The sequence below is a fragment of the Thermobia domestica genome, chromosome 17, assembly GCF_964235325.1.
Source record: "Thermobia domestica chromosome 17, izTheDome1.hap1.1, whole genome shotgun sequence".
Classification (NCBI taxonomy): Eukaryota; Metazoa; Arthropoda; class Insecta; order Zygentoma; family Lepismatidae; genus Thermobia; species Thermobia domestica.
Window position 1 is genome coordinate 16,693,017 of NC_137470.1, and position 24,221 is coordinate 16,717,237.

At 37.4% G+C, this 24,221-nt stretch overlaps 1 protein-coding gene across 3 annotated transcripts in view; it reads right to left on the reverse strand.

Moving 5' to 3' along the window:
- The window catches only part of LOC145674564 (alpha-tubulin N-acetyltransferase 1-like), a 152,827-nt gene that overhangs the window by 95,952 nt on the left and 32,654 nt on the right, over nt 1-24,221 (reverse strand). For all 3 annotated transcript variants that reach the window (XM_081744750.1, XM_081744751.1, XM_081744749.1), the window contains exons 4-5: nt 15,345-15,492; nt 6,593-6,704 (exon numbers count right to left, since the gene is read on the reverse strand). In XM_081744750.1, coding sequence (XP_081600876.1) covers nt 6,593-6,704; nt 15,345-15,492 — 260 coding nt within the window. The remainder of the gene's footprint in view (nt 1-6,592; nt 6,705-15,344; nt 15,493-24,221) is intronic.

Genomic DNA, 24,221 nt, shown 5'->3' on the forward strand with positions numbered 1-24,221 from the left:
CTTCTATGGTTTTTATCATATCACTTGAAAGCGAAAAAGTAAAAATTATCTAAGTAACAAAGTTTATTGCGTTCCGGGGTGACCGCAGCGAAGCGGGGTGAACGCTGCTAGTAATAAATATAGTTAATGCTGCCAATAATGTTTAAATTTATGCAACTGCAAGAACTTGTTGTACGCGGGCCAGGGTTTGCCCAAGTGGGCCCAGCCCGAAAAAACCCACCGGGTTTTTTCGGGTTGGACCCACCTGAAAAAACCCATCTTAAAACCCACCTGGGTTTTTGACTTTTTTGTTAGTGTATTATTGGTACAACTAAGGTGATCACATTGAAAGTTATTTTTATCAGGTTTTAAACTTTCTTTGGGCGAATTATATGCTTTCATGTTAAGATAGACAACAATATTCAACATAAGACCTTTATAAAGCTTTAAATGCACTGAATGAATGAATAAATAAATAAAACCCTCAAGTTAGCTTGAGATAATTGTAGAACAAATTAATGTGTGGATTATGCTTATAGCCTATTTGAAGTAAAGTAAGCGATTGTATATTTTAGAAAATACTTTCCATGAATAGTATGTTTCCTGACTCGGCACCGCCGAGGGACTTATCCCTCATACGTTGACGGGTTTAAGGTCATAGGTGCCGGTACTAACAGTAAATATGTAAATACATTAGTAAAACTATTAGTATTGTTTCTTACCTTTGATGGTAACAAAAGTATTCAGTAAAATTTTGTTTTCCAACAACAACAGTTAAGTTCAGTCATTTGTTGCTAGCGGCTAGTTCAAATAAGCATTCTGTAGAATCAACACTAGCAATAACGTAAAAATTCTTGTCAAAATTAAGAAGCTTAATGCTCGGAGCTCCGAAGACTACGTAACGCTTACTATTTTAAGTGCTGCATTCAAACTTCAGTATTAATGGGAGTTTCGATGTACAGTAAAGCAAGCTGCATTTTGAGGGAAAACCAGTCGTGGAAAAAGTATTCGCGAAATTCCCGCAATTGAACCCACAAAGCATCGAAAGTGAATACTTCAACAATAAGACCATTTATTTTACGTTGAAAAATATTTAAGACTTTTTGATGAATTATGTCTTTGTTTTAAATTAATATAGCTATTTGATATTCATATTTGGCGAACACTGACTCGATCTACATTTGTTCGTTTGTCTGCCTTTACCACACAGTTCAACTTTCGGTCTTTTAAATTTTCAGGATACAAACCAGAGACACTATAAATTTTCTGTTTAGATTTTGGCAGCATACCAACGTAAAATTACAAAATGGCGCGCTTTTTTTTTTTTAAAAATAGCTGTTATCCACTGGCGAAAATCCCGGGGGGATGATGGGGACATATCTCTTACAATTTTGAAACTGTCCCCCTCAATAATCCGATTGGAAATGTGTCTTTTAGGAAGAAATGTGATGATTTGTGTCCAACTGTCACAAAGGAAAGTGAGATGAAATCGATACCTCCCAGAATAAGCCTCAAATCTGACCGCCTCCCAATGTTGAAGACAACTCTGCTCCCCTACCCATGTTGTCCCTGAGTCCCACACAGGGGACATAAAATATTACGATATTATTATTACTTTACAACTTTAAAATCAGACTGGCAACATTGAAAACTGTTTACAGGGAATGATCATATTTGGATCATCCCTTGTAAACAGTTTTCAATGTTGCCAGTCGGATTTTAAAGTTATAAAGCAATAATAATGTTGTCATATTTTATGTCCCCTGTGGAGGACGCCGGAACCGACCTGGGTAATCCTCCCCAGCATTGTTTTTCTCCTTCATAAATATTATGTACATCGCATATATATATATATATATATATATATATATATATATATATATATATATATATATATATATATATATATATATATATATATATATATATATACCGTCTTACCCGTCCCCCCAATGTTGAAGACAAATTTGCGCCGCTGCTGATATCCACGCTACAAAGCGCAATTTTAGGTCTTTCAAGTTGAAATTTTCAAAGAAGAAGCACGAGAGACTAAATTAGCTGTATATATTTTGGCGGCATAAAATTTCAAAATGGCGGCCATTTTTCAAAATAGCGGGTATCCATGCTACAGGGTGCAATTTTCAGACTTTTTAGGTTGATATTTTGAGGGTAGAAGCTCAAGACCTTCTAAAGTTGCTGTATAGATTTTTTCGGAGATCCAATATAAAATTTCAAAATGGCGGCAATTTTTTCAAAACAGCAGTGAATAGAAAGTTGTTGCAAGTTGTGACAATGATACTCATAAAATGTAAATCATTTTTTAACATTTTTACCCCAAAGAGATTGAAATATTTCGAAAAAACCCAATTAAACCCGAAAAAACCCAATAAAACCCGAAAATACCCGAAAAAACACACATGGGCCCAGGTGGGTTGGGTTTTTTCAAAAATACCCGGGTTTTTTCAAACCCTGACGCGGGCGGCTAGAAAAGTTTCTGCAAATTACTGCTAGCAGTACAGCTAATGTCCTCCAATTATAAAATGCGAAAGAATAGACATAGCAAGAGCGACTACTAACTTTTCACGCACACATGAAACAGTGGCTCCCGTCGCACCGCTTCAACAACAACAATGCGCTCACAAAACTGTTAATGGGTGGCTTAATCCACAGGTGAGACTTTTTTTTTTTTTTTTTTTTTTTTTTAAGAAGGAATTTCAAACCTTGTAAAACGTTATGACAAGTGTCTCCATTTGAATGGTGAATATGTTGAAAAGTAATGTAATGTTTTACTTTTCTAATGTATACACTAAAAGTTCTGTATCTGCGAGTGTATGTCATTGATAACCAAACTGCGTTTTTAATAGTTCTAGGATCTACCAAGAACTATTGCTGTATTCAGGATGAAAAATCTTGGAGGTTTTAGGAAACTCCCTAACTTGATATTTTGGAATCCCTCCTCCCTATTAATAACTTATTGAAAGGGGGGGGGGGGTAAATGAATTCCCTGCCCTACTACTACTGCCAGAGGGTTCAAGTTGATTACAGTAATCCAGATGTAATAGCAGATTGCCCGTTCATCCCACGGCGAGAATAATTTTGGAAATGAATTTGGATTTAAACGGAATCGGAAGTGACTGTTCGTGTCAGCGATTCCGAAAACTATGTAATCGACACTTATATCGGTCATTTTTATATAATTTCTCCCTTCCCCCAAATTGCGGTTCTGAATTTAGATGCGATCGGAAGTGTGTCTGTTCAACTCAACCCCAGAAACTAGATTCTGCACTAATTTTGGCCATTTTCGACCATTATCTATCACTCTCCCCTAAGTGAAATGACAAAAACTATCCCAGGCCCAAATCTCATACATGTTGAAAATTTGATAGAGATCGGTCGGATGGTTCTGGAGGTATGAAGCCAGAAACTAACTCACTCACTCTATGGCCTATGGAACCCGGAGGTTCAATGCCGTGTTCACAAAAGCTCTCCACTGACTTCTAACCTTAGCCAACTGCATCCAGTTTCTACTTTGTATTCCAATCTCTGCGAGATCCATCTTAATATTGTCCTCTCATCTGCGCCTAGGTCTTCCTAAAGGTCGTTTTCCGATTGGATGAAGCCAGAAACACTGTTTTATTTATATAGACTAGCTGAACCTGCGCTGTCTGTTACGACCAGGAATCTCCTTCCCACTGTGCATGTCTCCTTACTCACACAAGTAAAGGATAGGAGACTCACAAAGGAAGTGAATTGCTATGTATAGATGTTGGAGTGAGTTTGTAGCAAATTTGTAGAAATAACACGATACCAAGTGGAAATATTTTTTTCTAATAAATCCATATCCGTCCGAGTACGCCTCACTGCGTCTCTTGAGGCCTTTGAAGTTGCCAGCATGCAAAAGCTTTTGCCATTTAAGCAGAGCGCCTGCAATGTCCGTCAACCGCCATACGTAACTTCTCTACTGGTTGCCTAACAGTTTCGGTCTGCAACAATGTTAATCTTATGGACTCAAAACGGCCCGTAAAATGTTGAATAGAACAATAACGACACGGTTTTTGAAAATTTGAATGAGAGCTCGACAATCTACGCAACATTTCAATGCGAACAATTATTTATTATATTTTTAAACTCCAGTCTCCCCCACATTTTCCCCTATTTCAACTATTACTATTTGGAACCCTGGCTGTACTGTTACAGAAGCAAAGGAAACAATTTTAGAAATTTTTCACAAAGGTCTATGGTGAGCAGTGTTATGAAGGCCTGGAAATAAACCGGAAATTTTGGGAGAAAAAAACAACTTTTTTTTTTTAGTTTTTATCCGAAATTGGAAAATACGTAAAAAATTGAAATTTTTGAATATTTTACTATATTATGCTTTTAAAATGAAAACTATTTTATATTTACTAGTTTGCAATTAAGATCATTGATTACTTATGTTTCTTGTATTAGAATAGGGAAAATTTGTGGCAACAAATTTATGTGCACCACTCCTTTAAAGTTAGCACCATGAAAGAATGGAGTTATGGCTATAAAAGATACCAAAATTAATCCTAGTTAGATTAATTAATATACAGACATTTAAATTATCTTAAGCAAACTTATGAAGTTTCCACTTTATCCTTTATGGCAGGGAAGTGCTAAAATAAGGGGCCAGAATCATTTTGGTTAATATGTTAAAATCAAATACATATTTTATGGAAACAACTATCTTCCTTGTACTGTGTAAAATTTCCGGAAATTTTGAACCCATTAGAAAAAAAGCTTTTGGTCGGAAATATTGGCAAAAACCGGAAAATATAATCTAAAAACTATTTCTTCGCCTAATGCTAATCTTATTTGCTTTAACGTGTCTCCAGCAGGAAAAATACTTAAACAGGTTATTATTTTACTTTTTAGTTTTCTGATTTTTGGTACAAATCCCCGATTTTTTATATTTTTCGAACAACTGGAAAAGAGAGATGATCTTATTTACACATACACCGCACAAGTGCGTAAATTTGAGCAGCGAGAAATATATTAAACAATGTAACATATGAAACTTCCGTTCGTTATTATAAAGACTAGCAAAATACCCGTTCTTCGCACAGGGAGAATACGTTTCAGTTTGGACATAAAGGGCACCAAAACTGTCACCAATGCACTTAGGGACCCCAAACACTATGAACTCAACACTAGTATGGGTAATTTTCAATTACTTTTACATGTCACCCTCCCGTTTAGGAGTACTAATGGGAGTTGAATTTGCATTTAAATGGCATCAGAATTGTTACTGTTCATCTCAGCGACCCCGAAAACTATGGATTCGGCACTAATATCGGCTATTTTCAATCATTTTTATATATTTGCCCTGCTCCCTCTTCTAAGTTGTGGGTCTGAATTTTTATTTAAACGGCATCGGAAGCGTCACTGTTCATCTCAGCGAACCCGAGGACTATGAATTCGACACTAATATCGGTCATTTTCGATATATCTTCCCCCTTCCTTCCTCCAAGTTGCACCTTCAAAGTGAAATTATAAAAAACATCAAAGTCCCGAACCTCATCTATGTTGAAAATTTTATCGAAATCTGTTTGGTGGTTCAAGAGTTGTTAAGTTACAAATATAGTCACTAGATAGATAATTTGTCCCATGAGAAAACAGGTATTTGTTTATATACAAAACTTTATACATAAACTTTATATAAGAATCATATTAGAATATTAAATAAAAGTAATTACATGTTTTAATGCATGAGTAGACCTATTAGTGAAATTTGCCTCCTGCTCTCTCTCTTTTAAGAAGTAATTTGGTTAAAATTAGCAAAATTTCAGCAGATCAAAGAGCACATTAAGAACTCAAAGAGCCTTATTCAAGAGTTTCATTCAAGAGCCCTATTTGTTGCAACAGAAACGCTTCATGATGCTAGATGTGTATGCAACTGTAAAAGTTCTGTAATTAATGCACAACCACGAATAAACTAAAAAGCGTATAAAGGAAATGAGTGCAGACTATTAATTTTCAAGAATAATTATAACAGTTTTATTTTCCAATGCTTCTATTTCAAATATTCGCAATATTCAAATTTCTCAACTTACATTTTTCACGCGTTCGAAAAACTGTTCCATTAATAGTAAAATTAATCTAATACAAATATTTTTATTATTTTCCCAATTTTTCCGAAAAACAGTTTTTTTAACAGGTTCAAAATTTCCGGAAATTTTACATTTAGTGGTGAGTTCTCATAGGTAAGTCCACTGGTTCTATCACGAAATAAACATGGAACCATGCAAGCTAACCCTTTGGATATCTGGAGATCTTTACACACAGTAAGTAAAAATAGATACTTAGAAACAGGAGTTAAACAGTAATATGAGGTGTTCATGAGTAAATACAGGGTGGCTCAAAAGTAGGTATACAGTAACGTACTGATCAGCTCACTGTATTTCATATCATTTCTTATTGTTATCAAACAGCCAGAGCTAGTTTCTTTATTATTTCTTCTTAATGTCTTTTTACTTATACCTTGAACTCGGAACAGCAGAAAAAAAAAAACAAATTAGAACGTTATACTTGATCAATGCATGGATGTGTATATCTACTTTTGGGCCACCCTGTACAATTAGATTTAACTTACGCAGATAAAGATGAGCCCTTGTACATTGCGCCTCTTGCCCGAGGAGAAGTCGGGGTGCTGTTAGCCATGTAACTAGCGTACGAAGCTCCATCTATTCTTGTAGATTTTATATCTGCAAAACACAAGTCACATCAATACTATCCTATAATACAATAAATTCATTAACTTACATGTAGTCTCTTTCTATTTCAAGTGTGCCTTCGGAAATATGTGAAGTGTACTTCAGCTCCAGCTCCACTACCCTCTTAGGGAGAAAATCTTCCCTTTGCTTCGGGGAAGGACTCTGCATCCAACTACGGAAGGATCTCGGCCACAACCACCTCTACCTCCTCTTTCGAGGAAGGTACGGGAAAACACATTGACAGCAGCGCCAACAAAGGCACACTTGAAATAGAAAAACTATAGAAAATATGACATTACTACAGTGGCGTAAGCAGAATTCCGTCAAGAGCGAGCGTTCAAACTCCCAAGTTAATATCATTTCATATGTTTGTACACATCTTTTAATACTGTAAGTGTTTTACATATCTTGCTCAAGGGAGGGGGGGGGGAACAAAACCCGGAGCTTCCCCGCTTGCACGCTTACTGCAATACTGAACTTATTTGCTTTCAATCATGAGTAGGCAGGTTGTTTCAGAAAATGCATAGTAACGACACTTTCTAGACACACAACTCTAGCGGGACACTTTTTTTTTTTTCTAATTAAATGAAATTCTAGTTTCGCGTCCTACGATTATGCTCTTTAAGGGAGATTGATGACTAAGGCAAGTGAATGATGAGGAAGAATTGGTGGAATGAGAATGTAGGAGGAAACAAAATCCGACAAAACAGACTAGCACAATCTTGTAAGTCATATGGTATGGGATCGAACCAAGAACCCTTCGGACCAGACGTGAGCGTTCTACTACTGAGTCACCGTCCCCATACACAGAAGTTATTTTTTCTTATTTAACCTTAAGCTCCCACAGTAATGGATGAGTTACACTTTTTACGTACTTCGGCAAGCCCTTCTGGCATCATTTCTATCTGGTGGTGCCCAAGCCATGAGCTACAATGGTTGAGATGACCGATTATGTGCATTTTATACACAAAGAGTGAACAGTGTATGACTGGATCGAGACTCAAACCCGGGATTTTTAGCGTAACGTGCAAATACGTAAACCTCTACGCCACCCACCCCACTTCTCAGAAAAGACATACACCATTCACTCATGAAGTTCGTGCTCTTTACTTAAATAATATGGGTTGTACCACAATCCAGCACTGGAGTCTCTGGCATGTAAAATTTGGGGGGGGGGCATCGAAGAAAGTGATTAGAATGGTGCTACCTAGCCCAACCTATTTATTATCTTCGATTCCATTTGTTACCTTTCTGCTTACCTTCACGGATCCCCTAAGGTATATCAAGAACTCTGATATAATCGTTCCACAGCCTGAATAATATATTCCAAATAAATATGATTATTATTATTATTATTATTTATTTATTTATTTGTTATTCTGTCGTTAGTAAATAAATTAAATTAGAATGAAATATTAAATATTTTGTACTTCAAAATATTGGGGGGGACGCGACCCCCTCGTCCCCCCGCCAGAGACGCCTATGCAATCCAGTGTCCATATTCAGAACATATCTGACGGTTGTAACCAGGGTTTGCCCAAGTGGGCCCAGCCCGAAAAAAACCACCGAGTTTTTTCGGGTTGGACCCACCTGAAAAAACCCACCTTAAAACCCACCTGGGTTTTTGAGCTTTTTGTTAATATATTATTGATATAACCAAGGTGGTCACATTGAAAGTGATTTTTATCAGATTTTGGACTTCCCTTGGGCGAATTGAATGCTTTCCCGTTAAGATATACAACATTCAATATAAGACCTTCATAAAGTTCTCAATGCACTGAATAAATATAAAAACCTTACTGTAGCTTGAGATAATTAAGTAGCAAATTAATGTATGGGTTATGCTTATAGCCTATTTGAAGGGAAAAAATGCAATTTTATATTTTAGAAAATACTTTCCGTGAATAGTGTGCTCGCCAGCTCGGCGACGCCGACGTTTGACGCGTTTAAAGCCATAGATGCCGGTACTACCAGTAAACATGTAGTGCATTAGTAAAACTATTAGTATTATTTCTTACCTTTGATGGTAACACAAATATTCTTCAGTAAAATTTAGTTTTCCAACAACAACAGTTTAGTGCAGTTATTTGTAGGTACTCTTCAAATAAGCATTCTGTAGAATCAACACCAACAAAAGCGTAAAAATTCGTCAAATCTAAGAAACTCGATGCTCAGAGTTCCGAACTACGTACCGCTTACTATTTCAAGTGCTGAATTCGAACTTTCGTACTAGTTGAAGTTTCGATGTACAGTAAAGGGAACTGCGTTTTCGAGGGAGGAGAAAAACAAAGTCCCGAAAGAAGTTCTCGGGAAATTCCGCCAATTGAACGCACAAAGCATCGAAACTGAATACTTCAACAATAAAACTATTTATTTTATGCTGGAAGATATTTTATTTCATTTAAGACATTCTGAAACATCCTAACTATATATAAAACTACATGTGTTGACATAAATTATTGAGTACTTCCTGTAGGGATACAACGATTAAATTTGGCATGATGGTAGGTTTCCGGGACTAACCGACAGAAAAATTGCCAAAAGTGAATATTTTTAATTTTTAGGTGGTCTAAAGAGGGGATTAAAAATTTCCCCATGTTATTTAAATGGGCCTTTTTTGGACCTATAATCTCATGTTTTAGGTACTTAAAATTGGAATAAAAATTTGAAATTCGGTATGCTGAACGTTTTCTTAGCAGTACCTAAGTAAATCAGTAAAAATTTAAAAATCCAACTTTAGAGTGGTTTTATAGGGAACTGAAAAATCTTTCCCATGTTATTTATATGGAACACCTTTTACACCCCCAAATTATTGAGCACTTCCTGTAGGGCTACAATGGTTAAATTTGACATCATTATAGCTTTTCGGGACAAACCCACAGGAAAATTGCCAAAAGTGAATATTGAGGAGGTTTAAAGATTAGATGAAGAATTTCTCCATGTTATTTAAATGGGCCTTTTTTTAAAACATATAATATCATGTTTTATGTACTTAGAATTGGAATAAAATCTTGAAATTCGGTATGCTTATACGTTTTCATAAGCGTTACCTAAGTGAAACATCAGAAATAAAAAATTCCAACCTTAGAGTGGTTTTATGGGAAACTGAAAATCTTTCCCATGTTATTTATATGGGACGTCTTCTACACCCCAAAATGTTTAGGCATTTCCGGCATGATTAGAATTATGAAATTTGGCATGATTATAGCATTCCAGGACTAACCGACAGGAAAATAGCCAAAAGTGAATATTTTTAATATTTTTAGAGGCTAAAGGGTGATGAAGAAATTCCCTTGTTATTTAAATGGGAGTTTTCTTGGGATACAAAATCTTATCTTTTAAATAGCTGAAATAGGAAAAGAAATGATAGAATTGTGTGTTCAAGAGATGCGAGGCCGTAGGCCGAGCAAAGACAGTGTGTGGTGGGCGATGTCCCCGGATGGACAGATTCAGGAAATATAAAGAGCAAGCTCACGAAATTCACTGTTGATGCAAAGGGCGATAGATAAGAAATGTGAGGCCGTAGGCTGAGCAATCTCGGGGGCGTGGGGGCAGAGCCTCTGCTAGCCAAAAGCTAGTTTATTTTATAAAATATGAATTAGTATATATCTTTCTTAATGGTCTTAAATTAACTTTCTGGAAATATCCCTCTTGCAACAAGTGCTCGGGAAATTCCCGTAATTGAACGCACAAGGTATCGAAAGTGAACTTAAACAATAAAAAACATTTATTTTACGCTGTTAAATTAATATATTTAGTGTTCATATTTGGCAAACGTCACTGAGGCTTCTGGGATGATTCAATCTGCATTTGTTCGTTCGTCTGCTTGTACCACACATACTACAGGGAATCAGTTCCGGTCTTTTAAGTGTAAATTTTCAGAGTACAAGCACGAGACACACTAAATTTCCTGTATAGATTTTGGCGGCATACCAACGTAAAATTTCAAAATGGTGACAATTTATGTTTTTCAAAATAGTGGGCATGCACGCTACAAAGCGCAATTTTCGGTCTTTTAAGTCGAAATTTTTAGAGTAGAAGCACGAGATACTCTAAATTAACTGTACATATTTTGGCGATGATTCAACGTAAAATTTCAAAATGGCGGCAATTTTTTCAAAACAGCAGTGAATAGAAAATTGTTGCAAGTTGTGACAATGATAATCTTGAAATATAAATCACATTGTAACACTTTCACCCCAAAGACATTGAAATATTTTGATAAAACCCAATTAAACCCGAAAGAAACCCAATAAAACCCGAAAAAACTCATATGGGCCCAGGTGGGTTGGGCATTTTCAAAAAAAACCCGGGTTTTTTCAAACCCTGGTTGTAACTAGCTAGGTTGTGGCACAAGCCATGTTATTTAAGTAAAGCGCACGAGTTCATGAGTAAGCGAGTGTATGGCTTTCTGTGAAGTGGATTAGGTAGCGTAGTGGTTCAAGTATCGCCATGTTAAGCTAAAGATACCGGGTTGGAGTCCTGGTACAGTCAACCACTTTTTCAATCTATGTATCAGTGAATTCCCATCTACACAGAACTTGGAGTGTTAAAATTCCGGTTGTCTCCTCCTTTCTTCAATATATAACTGCACACTTTGTTGAAATTTCACAAAGAAGGAACTTTAAAGACTTTAAGAATCAAAGATAAGAACAGTAAGGAAACTTATTTACAAGCAAATCAACTGACAGTGACACACACATAAACACTGGTCTTTGTTTACCTAGCAGACGTTTTGTTTGGAACCAACACTGTGCCTTTTGGAACCTCGCACTTAGATTGACAGCTGAAGTTACAAAAACAAGAATCTTTAGGAATGATTTAAAAAAGATCAAAAGATTGCGATCTTGGCCAAAAATTTTGGGAATGATTCGAAAATGCATCAAAAGATTGCGAACTTGATCAATAATTAGTTTTTGGATCAGGACCACAAAATTTTTGAACGGCCACTAAACCAAGTTTTCGTATTTTTTACGGAATAAGCCCATCATACTGAGTTAAGTGATAGTTTGCGTTTGACTACACTACATGTAGTTCTCGAGATATGAGGCGTACAAGAAAATTGTTAATTAAATGAAATGTATTGAATTTTGTGGATCAGGGGCTACAAAATTTTTGAACAGCCCCTAAGTGGAGTTTTCGTATTTTTTACGGAATACGCACATCATACTGTGTAAATCGTTAGTTTTGGTTTTACTACACTATATGTAGTTCTCGAGATATAAGGCCTAGAAAATTTTTGCCTGAAATATATTGGTTCTTTTGATCCAAAAATACTTGACTCATCCATTACTCCAGCACAATAAATGAAAGTACTGACACGTTCTTTTGTTTGGTACACAAAATGTGACGATATTTTGTTGCGTTTTTGTGAAGACAAAATTACGAAAACAACGGAAGTTTCCAAAAAGACTTTCCAAACTCGCCTGCCTGAAATTCACCTTTTATGGAACCAGCGCAGAACAGAGAACATTAAGACAGATAGAATTAAATAAAAATAATTGATACACCAATGGGTAACCATTTGAAATAACTTCTGCACATTTTTCTTCAAAATCCATAAATGAAGCTTCTATTAAATACTACCTCTAGTGATACACAACACACACAAAGTGGTATCTAATAAACATTAAAAAAAAAATAATAAAAAGTATAAACACTTAGTGAAAAATGCAAATAAAACTGTCAAACACTAAAAACTGAAATGTTTCAACTACTTGCTGAGCAAAGCAATATGTTTTATTGTAAAAAATTATTACTGTAACGTCCAACTATCTGATGAAGCCAAAGTGGATAGTTTGCGAAACTGTTACAAGTTAATTTTTATAATAAAACTTATTGTTTTGCTCAGCGAGTAGTTTAAATCAAATTTGCATATACTAAAAGTAATGCTTGAACAATGGAAAACAGTCAGTCAAGGAGGGTTTTCTGTACTAGCCTGAGAAACTACATTAAGCATTAGATGCGGGCTACTTGGACCCAATTTTGCAATAAATTCGTTCTTTCGGCCTGTTTTCATCCACGAAAACTCGAAAGTTATTGTCATAACCCATATTAAGTGGAACTACAGGCTTTATTGTACATATCGAGGATAGTTTTAGTTACATATATTGAAAAGAAAGCACAGGCGATTATTGTAAAAAATGGGTCCAAGTAAGACTCGCGTTCGGGCTACTTGAACCCACCCCCATATTTTCCTACAGAAAACCATTGAAATCTGCTCTGAGACTAAATAGGACGTAGGTGTTCCAAGAACAACACTTTTTATTTACTGCAAACCACAAAGAGAACATGTTAAGAGGTACTATCAAATATAATGACTGTAATAGCTGATTACGTTTTCTTCTACAGCTGCACGAGCCCTATCTATATTAGCAGCCAATTTAGTCGTTGACTGGAGATGCAGTTTCTAAAATAACTTTACCCAATCTCGACTGGGAAGATTGTCTTAGAAAGCAATGACAGTTCTCCCATGCATGGCTAAATAGGACTTTACAATAAATCTGAAATCAAGTTAATTAACGAGGAATCCGAAATCACAAACTTTATCAAGATGACTAGCGAAGGCTAATTATTCTTTTCAGTGAACACTTTCAGATGGCCCGGATTATGCCTTGACCTGTTCTTTAATCTTCTTTCTATGGTGGAACGACTTATCTTGAAGAAAGCTTCTGTTTCTTTTTGTGACATTTTCGTCGACTGAATTACTGGTAAACATTCTTCAAGCTGTTATGAAAAATGAGCATATATCATGCAGGCAATCTTTTATATTGATGTATAATTTTGTACCGGTATCCTTAAAGAAACAATGAAAAGTTTTTACTTGTGTGACACGTGACAACAGACCTTTATTTTTCATATATAAAGATAACAAAGGATGGGGTGGGATAAAGATAACAAAATATGTGGTGGGACAAAATATCCATGTTTTCCAGGTCATATGTACACACGTCATAAATAATGCAATTACGCACATATCTTATTGTATATGAGAAAGTTTACCATGTCAGTTTCATTAACCTATATGTAACTACTTATGTGTTTATTTTGCATTGGTTCCACTTCCTTGCAAATAGTGCCCACACATAAAAGTTTAGCGGTCAATAAATACACTCTTTTCGTCAACGACCTTTCTCACCAATGCTGCTCAATCGTAGCCTACCACAGAACTAGTTTCAATGTGTGTACGCCTGCATTTTGATCCTATCTAACGTATCTAACTCTGAACTGACTCATTATTGCATTGCATATGGGACTTTAAACGAGTTTTTGGTATGGGTCCAAGTAGCCCGCAATTACGGTACCAGTGTCATTTCGACGCAAGGCAAATGTTGCAGTTCCTTTAAACTTTTGGACAGAATCCTGATAAGTCTTTAGCCCACACTCTTCTTCCAACTGAATACCATATTTCTCACCATCCTCCACCTCCTCTTCTCGTTTCAGGCATTCGGTACAATTCTCAACTAAAGCATGTATGTCTGTCATGTCTGCTTCGGTTTGCACATCACTGTTTTGCTAAAAATATATCTAACCTCTCACAGGAGGTTTAAAAACTTTCCAAATGTTAATCTCCGAAACTTGATATTTTCCTTTAAGAGACTTACTTTGATTTCCGTTGTCCGCATAATACAGTTTCCATTTGATGAAGGGAATTTAAACACAATTTATGCCAGTAAATTCATGGGACCGTGAAATATCTTCGTTTAACACAAGTTTCAGTTTGATACAGGGTCCGTTGAAGACAGGGTTTACTGTATATAGGAATTCTATACGAAACCAGAAGGAATAGCTCTATAATGTCTACTTGTAATAGATAAGATTAAAGATGAAACCTATTCCTCGGACCCTGAATACACATCAAAAAGATTCTAGCTGTCTCTTACAATTGTTACTATACAGTGTGGCTTGAAAGTCCCCTCACATAGGGTAACTCTCTTGTTATTAGAGCTACAACAAAATGTAAGAAGGAAAACCGTCCCCAAATATGTTGTTTTCAATCTGAAGTGAAGGAATTTTTTAAATCGGACGAGCCTTTGGACTGTACACTCTTTATGCGGCCAGTGTTAAATGAAAATGCAGCGTTGCCATTTACCTGGACCAACAAAAGTGATTGAAGTCACTCTCTTTTACGCTAACATGTCGATGGCGAGCCTCCATGTCAAACAATAATTTCATTCACTTATGTTGTGGGTCCAGGTAAATGGCAACGTTGCATTTTCATTTAACATTGGGCGCATAAAGAGTGACAGCCCAAACGGCTCGTCCGATTTTAAAAATTCCTATAATTTAGATTGAAAACACCATATTTGGAGACGTTTCCCCTCTTACATTTTGTTGTAACTCCGATAATAACAGTTCCCCTATGTCAGGGGACTTTTAAGACACCCTGTATAAGAATCAATATTGAAATAGAAGTTATTACCACTTCCGACCTCCGTAGAAGAATGAGCTGACATGAAATTTGTTCTTAAGGAATCGATGATTGGCTGTAGCTGCAAAATAGTGGACAAGGCTGGGAAATTTTTTCAAATCACGCGACTTTTACTTTATACAAGTTTCCTTCCTTTTTACAGAAATTACTCTTACTTGTTCATTTATCATCTTACTTAACATACTAAAAATAATTCTAACCTGGTCTATCAATAAAAAATTCTTCAAAGACGACAAAGTTGTTTGCCTGTGGAACAATAGTTTTCAAGCCGTAGTGTTTAAACAGAAATGCTAGAAACTTTTCTGACGGCCGATCAACTGCCAGGTGCTGCGGCTTCACATTCTCCTCCTGAAATAACAAAATTGAATTCACTTAGTCTACACATTTGAGAAACAATGTTACTAACAGTATTGCTATGATGCTGTTAAGTTATATGAAACCCTTGTTAGGAGCAAACTAGAGTATGTATCGGTAATTTAAGTCCCCATTTTAAGAGAGACATCCAATCAAATTTAGGTGATTCAAAATACATTTTTGAGGTATTTTAAGAATTTTAGGAAAACCAAAAATGGATCAAAAGATTCCGATCTTAGCCAAAAATTAGTTTTTGAATCAGGGAGACCAAAATTTTTAAACGGCCCTTAAATCGAGTTTTCGTTTTTACGGAATAAACACATCATACTGAGTTAAGCGATAGTTTGGATTTGGCTACACTATATGTAGTTTTCCAAATATAAGGTCTACAAGAAATTTTGACAAATATACTGGATCTTTAGGTCCAATAAATAAATAAACGCTAATGAATACCACATATTAGCCTAAATTAAAGTAGATTTAATCTAGAACGGATAATTTGAGTACGGTTTTCTTTCCTCGTTCCAGTTCTGTATAAAATACTTTTGTTAGGAATTAACTCGTAATAGCAACGCCTATAGAAACAAGCGAAAAGACAAAAGTCATACCCTAAAATCACAGTTAAGTAATGTTTATGTTTCTTAAGAGGGTAGAAAATAAAGAGTTCCTCTAATTGTCGTTTCAGTTAAGAGGAACTCTGTACAATTTGGTACATTTAAAAAAGTGTAGTTATTACATCCTACGCTTATTGGTTCAAGGAAACGGGATTAGAAATTAGATTTCTGGGCTTTCGGTATCTATGGCCATATTAGCCCATCACTAGGATTAGAATTAGGAATTAGATTTCTGGGCTTTCGGCATTTATGACCATATTAGCCCATCACTAGGATTAGGATTTAGATTTCTGGGCTTTCGGCATCTATGGCCATGTTAACCCATCACGAGGATTAGGATTAGGAATTAGATTCCTGGGCTTTCGGTATCTATGGCCATGTTAGCCCGTCACACGTATCAGGGATGGAGGAAGGAAGGAAGGAAGTGGCATGGGACTATTGTGTTAGGTACCATCCCGACATTTGCGTGGTGAAAAACTCAGGAAAACCTCATTCAGGATGGCTAGCTTGAAAAAGCTGTTACACCTTTTCGACCGACTGTCCCCACCTGGAATCGAGCCCGGGACCGCTCGCAGCAAAGGCGAGACCATTATTAGCGACTACGCTACGCGGAGCCACTGTTAAAAGAAATGGATGATTAGTGAAAGAGAATACTTATGGAAAGAGTAGTGGAATGAGAATGTGGGAAGAAATGAGAGAACTCCGAAAAAACTTATGAACACGATGTTCACCAAGAACTGACATGGCCTGTGGTCGACCAAGGACTTCTCGAGCCAGAGGTGATCACTTGAGTCACCACGCTCCCTGGTTGATCTTATAGCTAGGATGTTTCAAGACACCAGCAAAAAGGTTTGTTATCTGGATTTAGCAAATGTATGTGAAACAATTACATATAGAGATATTTGTACGCTTCAGTAAACTACCCTTGATTTTTGGGGTAGAAAGAAAATTCTAAAAACGTCCCTCCTGGGGAATCTTATAAAGATTTTAAGTTTAAAAGTGGGTGCGGATACGTTATAGGGCCTCTACGCGAGTGAACATTAACGTCGGGACGGACGAACAGGTTTCTAAAATTTATTTCAGTATCTATGGACTATCAAACATGTAAATTGATTGAAATCTCGACTTCGATATTTTTCACGATCACCATGCTTTCTTCTCTTATAGTCACTCGAAAGTGAAAATCTTCAAATTAAACGAACTGCCCACGTAGAGACCAGGGTAACAATATATATGTAGGGTGTAACAAAAAGGTACGGCAAAATTTCAGGAGTGGATTCCTTATGGGTAGACAAGTAAAAAAGTTCATATGACCATATGTCGGGAATCGCATCGATACAGATTTATGGCCATTGAGCCGCCTGACGGTGTGAAATAGTGACATTCTGGATGCCCCTCAATGTAACTCAATTCAAATTTCAATAGCTCAGCTTGTAATTAAGCTAGGAAGAGAATTTTGGTATCAACGTCCTTCTGAAGGATGAAGAATGAATCTAATTTTCCCATCCGCAATAGTGTATACAGATGAGGCTCAGTTCAGACGAGAAGGCATCTTCAATTATTATAATGTACATGTTTGAGCAGACTATAATCCTCATGTGATCAGTCAAAGGAAACAACAGTTTGCTTTCAGTGTGTGGTGCGGTATTGTCGGTGAAAATTTACTAAGCCCATACATACTCCCGCAGAGGCCGACGGGAAACTCCTATCGAGACTTCCTGGAAACCCACATTCCGAATGCATTGGATAACTTGCCCTAGGCTCTGCGTCCACCCGTCAAAATGCATCAGTGAAAAGCTTTATCCTTCAGAAACATATTGCTGCTAAAGTTATTATCCTAGCTTAATTAGGGACTGAGTTATTGAGGTTTAAATTGAGTCACATTAAAAAGCGACCGGAATGTGACTATTTCACACCGTCACGCGGCTTAATAGCCGTAACTCTGAAACGATGCATTTCCCGACATATGCTCATATGAACTTTTCTACACACAAGGGTATATAAGAAATCCCGGAGTGCGGATGGAAAATGAGTAAGTCACCAGGAAAAAGTAAAATGTAATCCTACACAGTAAGAAGTGCATAAAGAAAGCACTTTCGCTAAAGGCTTTATTAGATAGTAAAGGGGATAAAAATCACCACCAGAAAAATAGCTGTAAAGCATCAAGGAACCATCTGGATCTGACTGGGCCGAAAGTAACTTCTGTGCTGAAGGATACAGTAAGAGAGAAAAACAGAGCCATTTAGGATAGAAGGCAGAATTTTCAGCTCATACCAAAACAAAGTCAGTTTGAAACTCGTGGAATGGTTCAGATGAGCAGTACTGGAATGGAAACCGAGACAGTGTGTACATTTGGAATTTTTCACAATCACTATACTTTCTCTCCTGACATCGTTCGAAAAAAAAAAAAAACCTGTCTTCAATCAGTAGAATCCAAAGGGATACCCAACCACCCATTTTTGTATTGGGACACCTACTTCCAAAAGCTTCTTTGCTTTGTTAATCATTTCCACATGATACTACGCTAGGATAACAAATCTTCACTTATACTCTCAGTATTTAAGCAAAATAGATATCCCATAAAAAATACATAAAATAAACGAATCCATTATCTGTTTTAGTTGAATATGAGTGCCTGGAAATAACATATAAAAACCATATACTTGAAGTCAAAAGCCTCGAAATAAAATCTACAATTTTTTCCTATACATCGTAGGGTTCAGGAAATTAAGTTCGTAGACAACTTTCTTTCCTGTCAGTAATTTCAGTATTGGATACATTCAATTGAGTTTCTTCTTCACTGACATCAAATGCTACAGATCTTTTATAAAAAGTTTCAAATACAAGGTGTGGTGAAAAAATACGGTGAATAATTTTATTACAAACAAAGTAATAAGCTTACATGGAATTTGATTTAATCTCCTTCAAAGTACTGTCCTTGGCTAGCAATGCTCTTATCCCAACGTTGAATCCATGACTAGAAGCATTTATGGAAGGTAGCTGCTTTGTCATGGCGCTCTAAATGTCACGAACGGTGTCGAAAGGAATTTTCCTTTCACTTTAGAAAGAGCCAGAAGTCGCATCTGGAGAGCACAACGAATGTGGACAGACAGGAATCCTTTTTTGCCCAGAAACTCTCGAATCAAAAGCAAGGTGTAACACGGCGCGAAGAAAAACCATTCGTCCATTTAATTGGCGGTTAAAATTATTTTCACGGGCCCTTACGAGATGTTTAATTTTTCCGAAAGCTTTCTAATAGTCATTCGCCTGTTTTGAAGAAATCATTTGTGCCACATTCTGCATGTTTTCATCTGTTTCTGACGTCGAAGGATGCCTCAATTGTTGCTCGTTCTCAGACTTCTTCCCGCTTTTGAGTCGCTCATATCACTTGTAAACAGTCAATGCAACCGCTTCATCGCCATACACTGATTTTGACATTTCGTGAGCTCCTTTGGCACTTTTATGCAGGTTAGAACAATGGCGCGCGACAAGCACTCTTTAACAGGTCCTCACTCTTCTACCTCTGGAAGCCAACTGACATGTCACAATTCGTTCAAACTTGACAGTGACGGTCTCAAAAGTTCGGGTTACCGGACTTACTAGTTGAAATAGAGCATCGATAGATGACACTATGCAACTACATTCAGTGGTATAATGAACTACTTAAAATTTGATAGACAACTTCTTACTGCCAGCCCTTTAAATAATAATAATAATAATAATAATAATAATAATAATAATAATAATAATAATAATAATAATAATAATAATAATAATAATAATAATAATAATGTATACAGTATACTGAAACTGAGAATATTACATAACTAGCTGAAAATACCCATTCTTCGCCTGGGGACTGTATTTGAAGTCAACGCTTGTGGGAGTATATCACCATTCATCTCAGCGACCGCAGAAACTATGGATTTGACACTAATATCGGTCATTTTGGATTATGTTTACATGTCTCGGTATCCCCCGTGACCCCCGGCCCGCAGCCGAATGGGCTGAATTTAGAAATTTGAAAGTTAACGCAAACAGAGTTTCACCATTGATCTCAAAGATCGCGCAAACTATGAATTTGACACTAATATCGGTCATTTTCTACGTTTACATGTCCCGGTAAACGCTCCGCTGAGACCCCCCCCCTCCGGATCGAATTTTGAAAAAAGCGCCTCGTCTTGGTCTGGAGCCTGAACCAAGGTACCCGTGACCAAAATTTGTTAACTCTCGGTGCCATCATCTGGTCCCCAGGCCGCACACAGACACACAAAGTCTATTTATATTAGATAACATTACACTGACGTCTACTTCACTGTATGAGTAATTAAAGTTAACAGCAATGGGATAGATGTACAGTCCGCAACAAAGAAACCTGCAATATGAGCATGTAAGTTTACTGTGAAACTACGCCTAACAGGGCAGGGAATAATCAACATAACGTCTAAATGGCACGAATCACGCCAGGAGAAACCTCGGTGCCCTCCCCTGCACACTTTATTTTGGAGCAAAAGACTTCGTCGTTTCACAATAAACTTACATGCTCATGTTGCAGATATTTTGCTGCGGACTGTACAATACACAAGTCTGATAATACAACGAAGCAAGTCTTAAAGAAACAATTTGTCCTTTCACACAATGCTTTCCTGTTATACGAATGGAAGTTGGAGAGCTAAAAATGAGAGACTGGGCAGAGAATCGAATTCGGTTGTCCAACATCCTAATGTGCGCTAACAAGTAAGTATCCCAGTCCACTTTCTGACTACCCATTCATTTCCACTCTTGCTACCGGTATTCAGCCATTCAAACTCCATAAAGGGCACCGTCGCTCAATGGCAATTATTCATGAAATCTTTCAGTTTAACGTCCGACGATCATACCCTTTAGACTAAGGGAGACGACGGTTAAGACAAGTGAATGATGGAAGAATTGGTGGAATGAGAAAGTGGAGGAAACTGGAGTACCTCGAGAAAACCCACGGACACAAACTCATCTATATCCTTTGGCCTAAAGATCATGGCAATGGTACCTTATATTAAGAATTTCATTTTTAAAATGCATGGACTGAAGCACAACTTCTGTTGAGGTTGATTTGTCAGCATAGAACAAGGCCTGCAGTTTAAACAGATATAACTCCCTGTAGTACCTTCAATTCTCTCCCAACGGAAATCGAACCCAGGACTTCGCGAACCAAAGACTATTACATCAGCCACTAGACCAGTTAAGAACAGCGTGATGAACAAACAACTTAGGATATATATTAATGAACATTTAGAACGACTGAATAAAACGATCATGCCTGTTGTACTGTATAGATACGAAACATGGTCGTCTACGCTGAGGGAAGAACGTAGACTGAAGTATTTGAGTACAAGATCCTGAAACTAGTATTCGGACCCAAGAGAAACGGGAATGGAGAATGGTGGAAACTTCATAATTAGGATCTGCATAATATATACCGTTTACCAAACATTGTTAAGGTCATTAAGTCTAGAGGACTCAGGTGGGCTTCCAACATAAAACTTCCCCTCCAATCTTAGGTGATCTGTTGGAGAACATGGTTTTCAGCTGCGCTGCATTATGTAGATACCTTCAAAGGCAATCTGCATATAACACACACTTAACGAGTGCAACTGGAACAATTACATCCGCCGAAAGATTACGAAGTCACTAGCAAAATGAGAAGCTCTTTCTTCGAAAGAGAAAAGCTATTCATATTCTTAAAAAGTGTGCTGTATTTGGCACATCAACTGCTGACATCCTGAAAGCTGTTTTAAGACGCAGACATCCTGAAAGCTGTTTTAAGACGCAGACATCCTGAAAGCTGTTTTAAGACGCAGACATCCTGAAAGCTGTTTTAAGACGCAGACATCCTGAAAGCTGTTTTAAGACGCAGTCTCGACTTCACACAGATCGAGCTGGTGAACAAGTATATCGTAGACTGATCAGGAAAATCTCTGCCACTGCGAGGAAATAACCAGAATGAAATATGTATCTTTAACGTCGTGTGATTATGAGTGATGCAGAACGCACTTTTTGGCTCTTAAAAAATGAAGTTTTGACAACCGACACAAGGTTCACCTTGAAAATCTCTCCAAGTATTTTGTTGTCCAGTTTAATTTTAAGAAAGTGAAGTAGTTGATACGGTTATGCTACACAAGACCTAAACTATTAGTAACACAATATAAATATTCCGATGAATGCTGAAGCATAAAAGTAGCAAAAATTATGTTGAAAGATAACTGTGCCACGACTAGTTTTAAACGCCATCATATGACTGAGAAAAGAGTTCTATCTTTTGATTTTTGACAGTGATTTGACTAGACTACAAATTCAGGAGCATCAAAATGTTCTAGAACTTTTACATTAACACCATCAATTGGTATCGTTAGGCAGAAAATTCACCCTTTACTCGCATACTCTCAGTTGTTAATAACCTGCTCCTACGGACATAGTCCTGCGGTCTCATCTTCATCTTCACCCAGCCCTAGACCAGAATAGATGAAAACCTGGCTAGTAGTGATCACCTAACACAGGTTGGTTACTTACTACGGCGGAACAACGTCTAATATCCTCACTTTTATTAGTCTAATAATAAAAGTTCAATCCGAGAATTCCCAGTGACCGGGAAGACTGAAAAACTACTATGGTATGCATAGAAAACAAATTCCCACTACTACGCATACGTGTTTGTGTCTGTTGACGTTAGTAGCCAGTGGCTTGTAAGATCAATCTTGAAATTCAAGCATCACGTGACTTATGACTCGTGGAGGCTATGATCGAATGCGAATCTGAATTTTATGACAGATTTTGTGATGCGGTGTGAATGTCGTATGTGGCACCTATACCTTGCTCACAGTGTGTTCCAGTCGGTACATGCTTTCCATTCTAGCTTGCTATGTTTCCGGACCTAAGCACTATCGAGAACTTGTGAGACGTCATAAGATAGCGTTTGATCACCAGTCGGGAAAATGGCAGCTATGCCAAGATGTGCAGCAAACGTAAGACACCGTATCTCAGGCAGGCATCTTCACAACCGTCTATCTCAACAAACAGCTGCTTGTGTGACCGGTTCGAATGGACGGTGCTATTAAGGTATGCAGAACTGATTTAGGGTTGATGAGGTCTTCAAGTTATTGAAGGTAATGGGACCATTTATGTTTCTAGTCATCCTTTGTGAATGACAAATTGACTGCACTGCTTCGCCATGCAACCAGTCCGTACAGAACGTAAGCACCCTATAACAGAAAAAATGAAATGAAATCTTTGAGTTTTACGTCCCACGATTATGCCGGTTAGGCTAAAGGAGACTGTGATTATGAGAGATGAGTGAAATGGTGGAATGAAGAAAGTGGGAGGAAACGGGAGAACCCCGAGAAAACCCACGAGCACGATGTTTGTCCACCACAAAGTTCAATTGGCGGGGCCTGGGATCGAACCCAGGACCCCAAGCACCAGAGGTGAACGCTCTACCACTGAGCCACCGCGCCCCCCACACACGGTGTTTGTCCACCACAAAGTTCACTTGGCGGGGGCTGGGATCGAATCCGGGACCCCAAGCACCAGAGGTGAATGCTCTACCACTGAGCCACCGCGGGTAATGCGTAAACAGAAATGCGTAAACAAGTGATATTTTAGAGAGCAGGGTTACAGGAGGGATCCTATTACTTACATGACAATTGCTTACGCAATACTCACTCTTGCTGTGTGTTTTATGTCAATTATTATTATTATTATTATTATTATTATATTATTTTCTTTTAGGAATATACATCTAATTATCTTTCCTTTACATTTTTTGGGGCCCGCAAGAGAGTGGGGCCTTAAACTATTGCTTGTTTAGAATATACGTAACTCCAGCACTGACAGCGAGTGTTGTATGTTCTTGAATACCCTTTATAACGTATTCAGTACGTCGGACGGGAGTAGTGTTGTGACCATTGTTATCTACTTTTACCTTCTTGTGCAACAATTTTGGGCCAGATCCGTAAATTCAGACTACTGAGTGTCATTACATGCATTTCCACCACAGCATCAGTTTTAGCCTTTTCTACACGAATTGGTTTGTCCCGGAATATAAACCACATCCAGATGACAAACGGGTGGAAG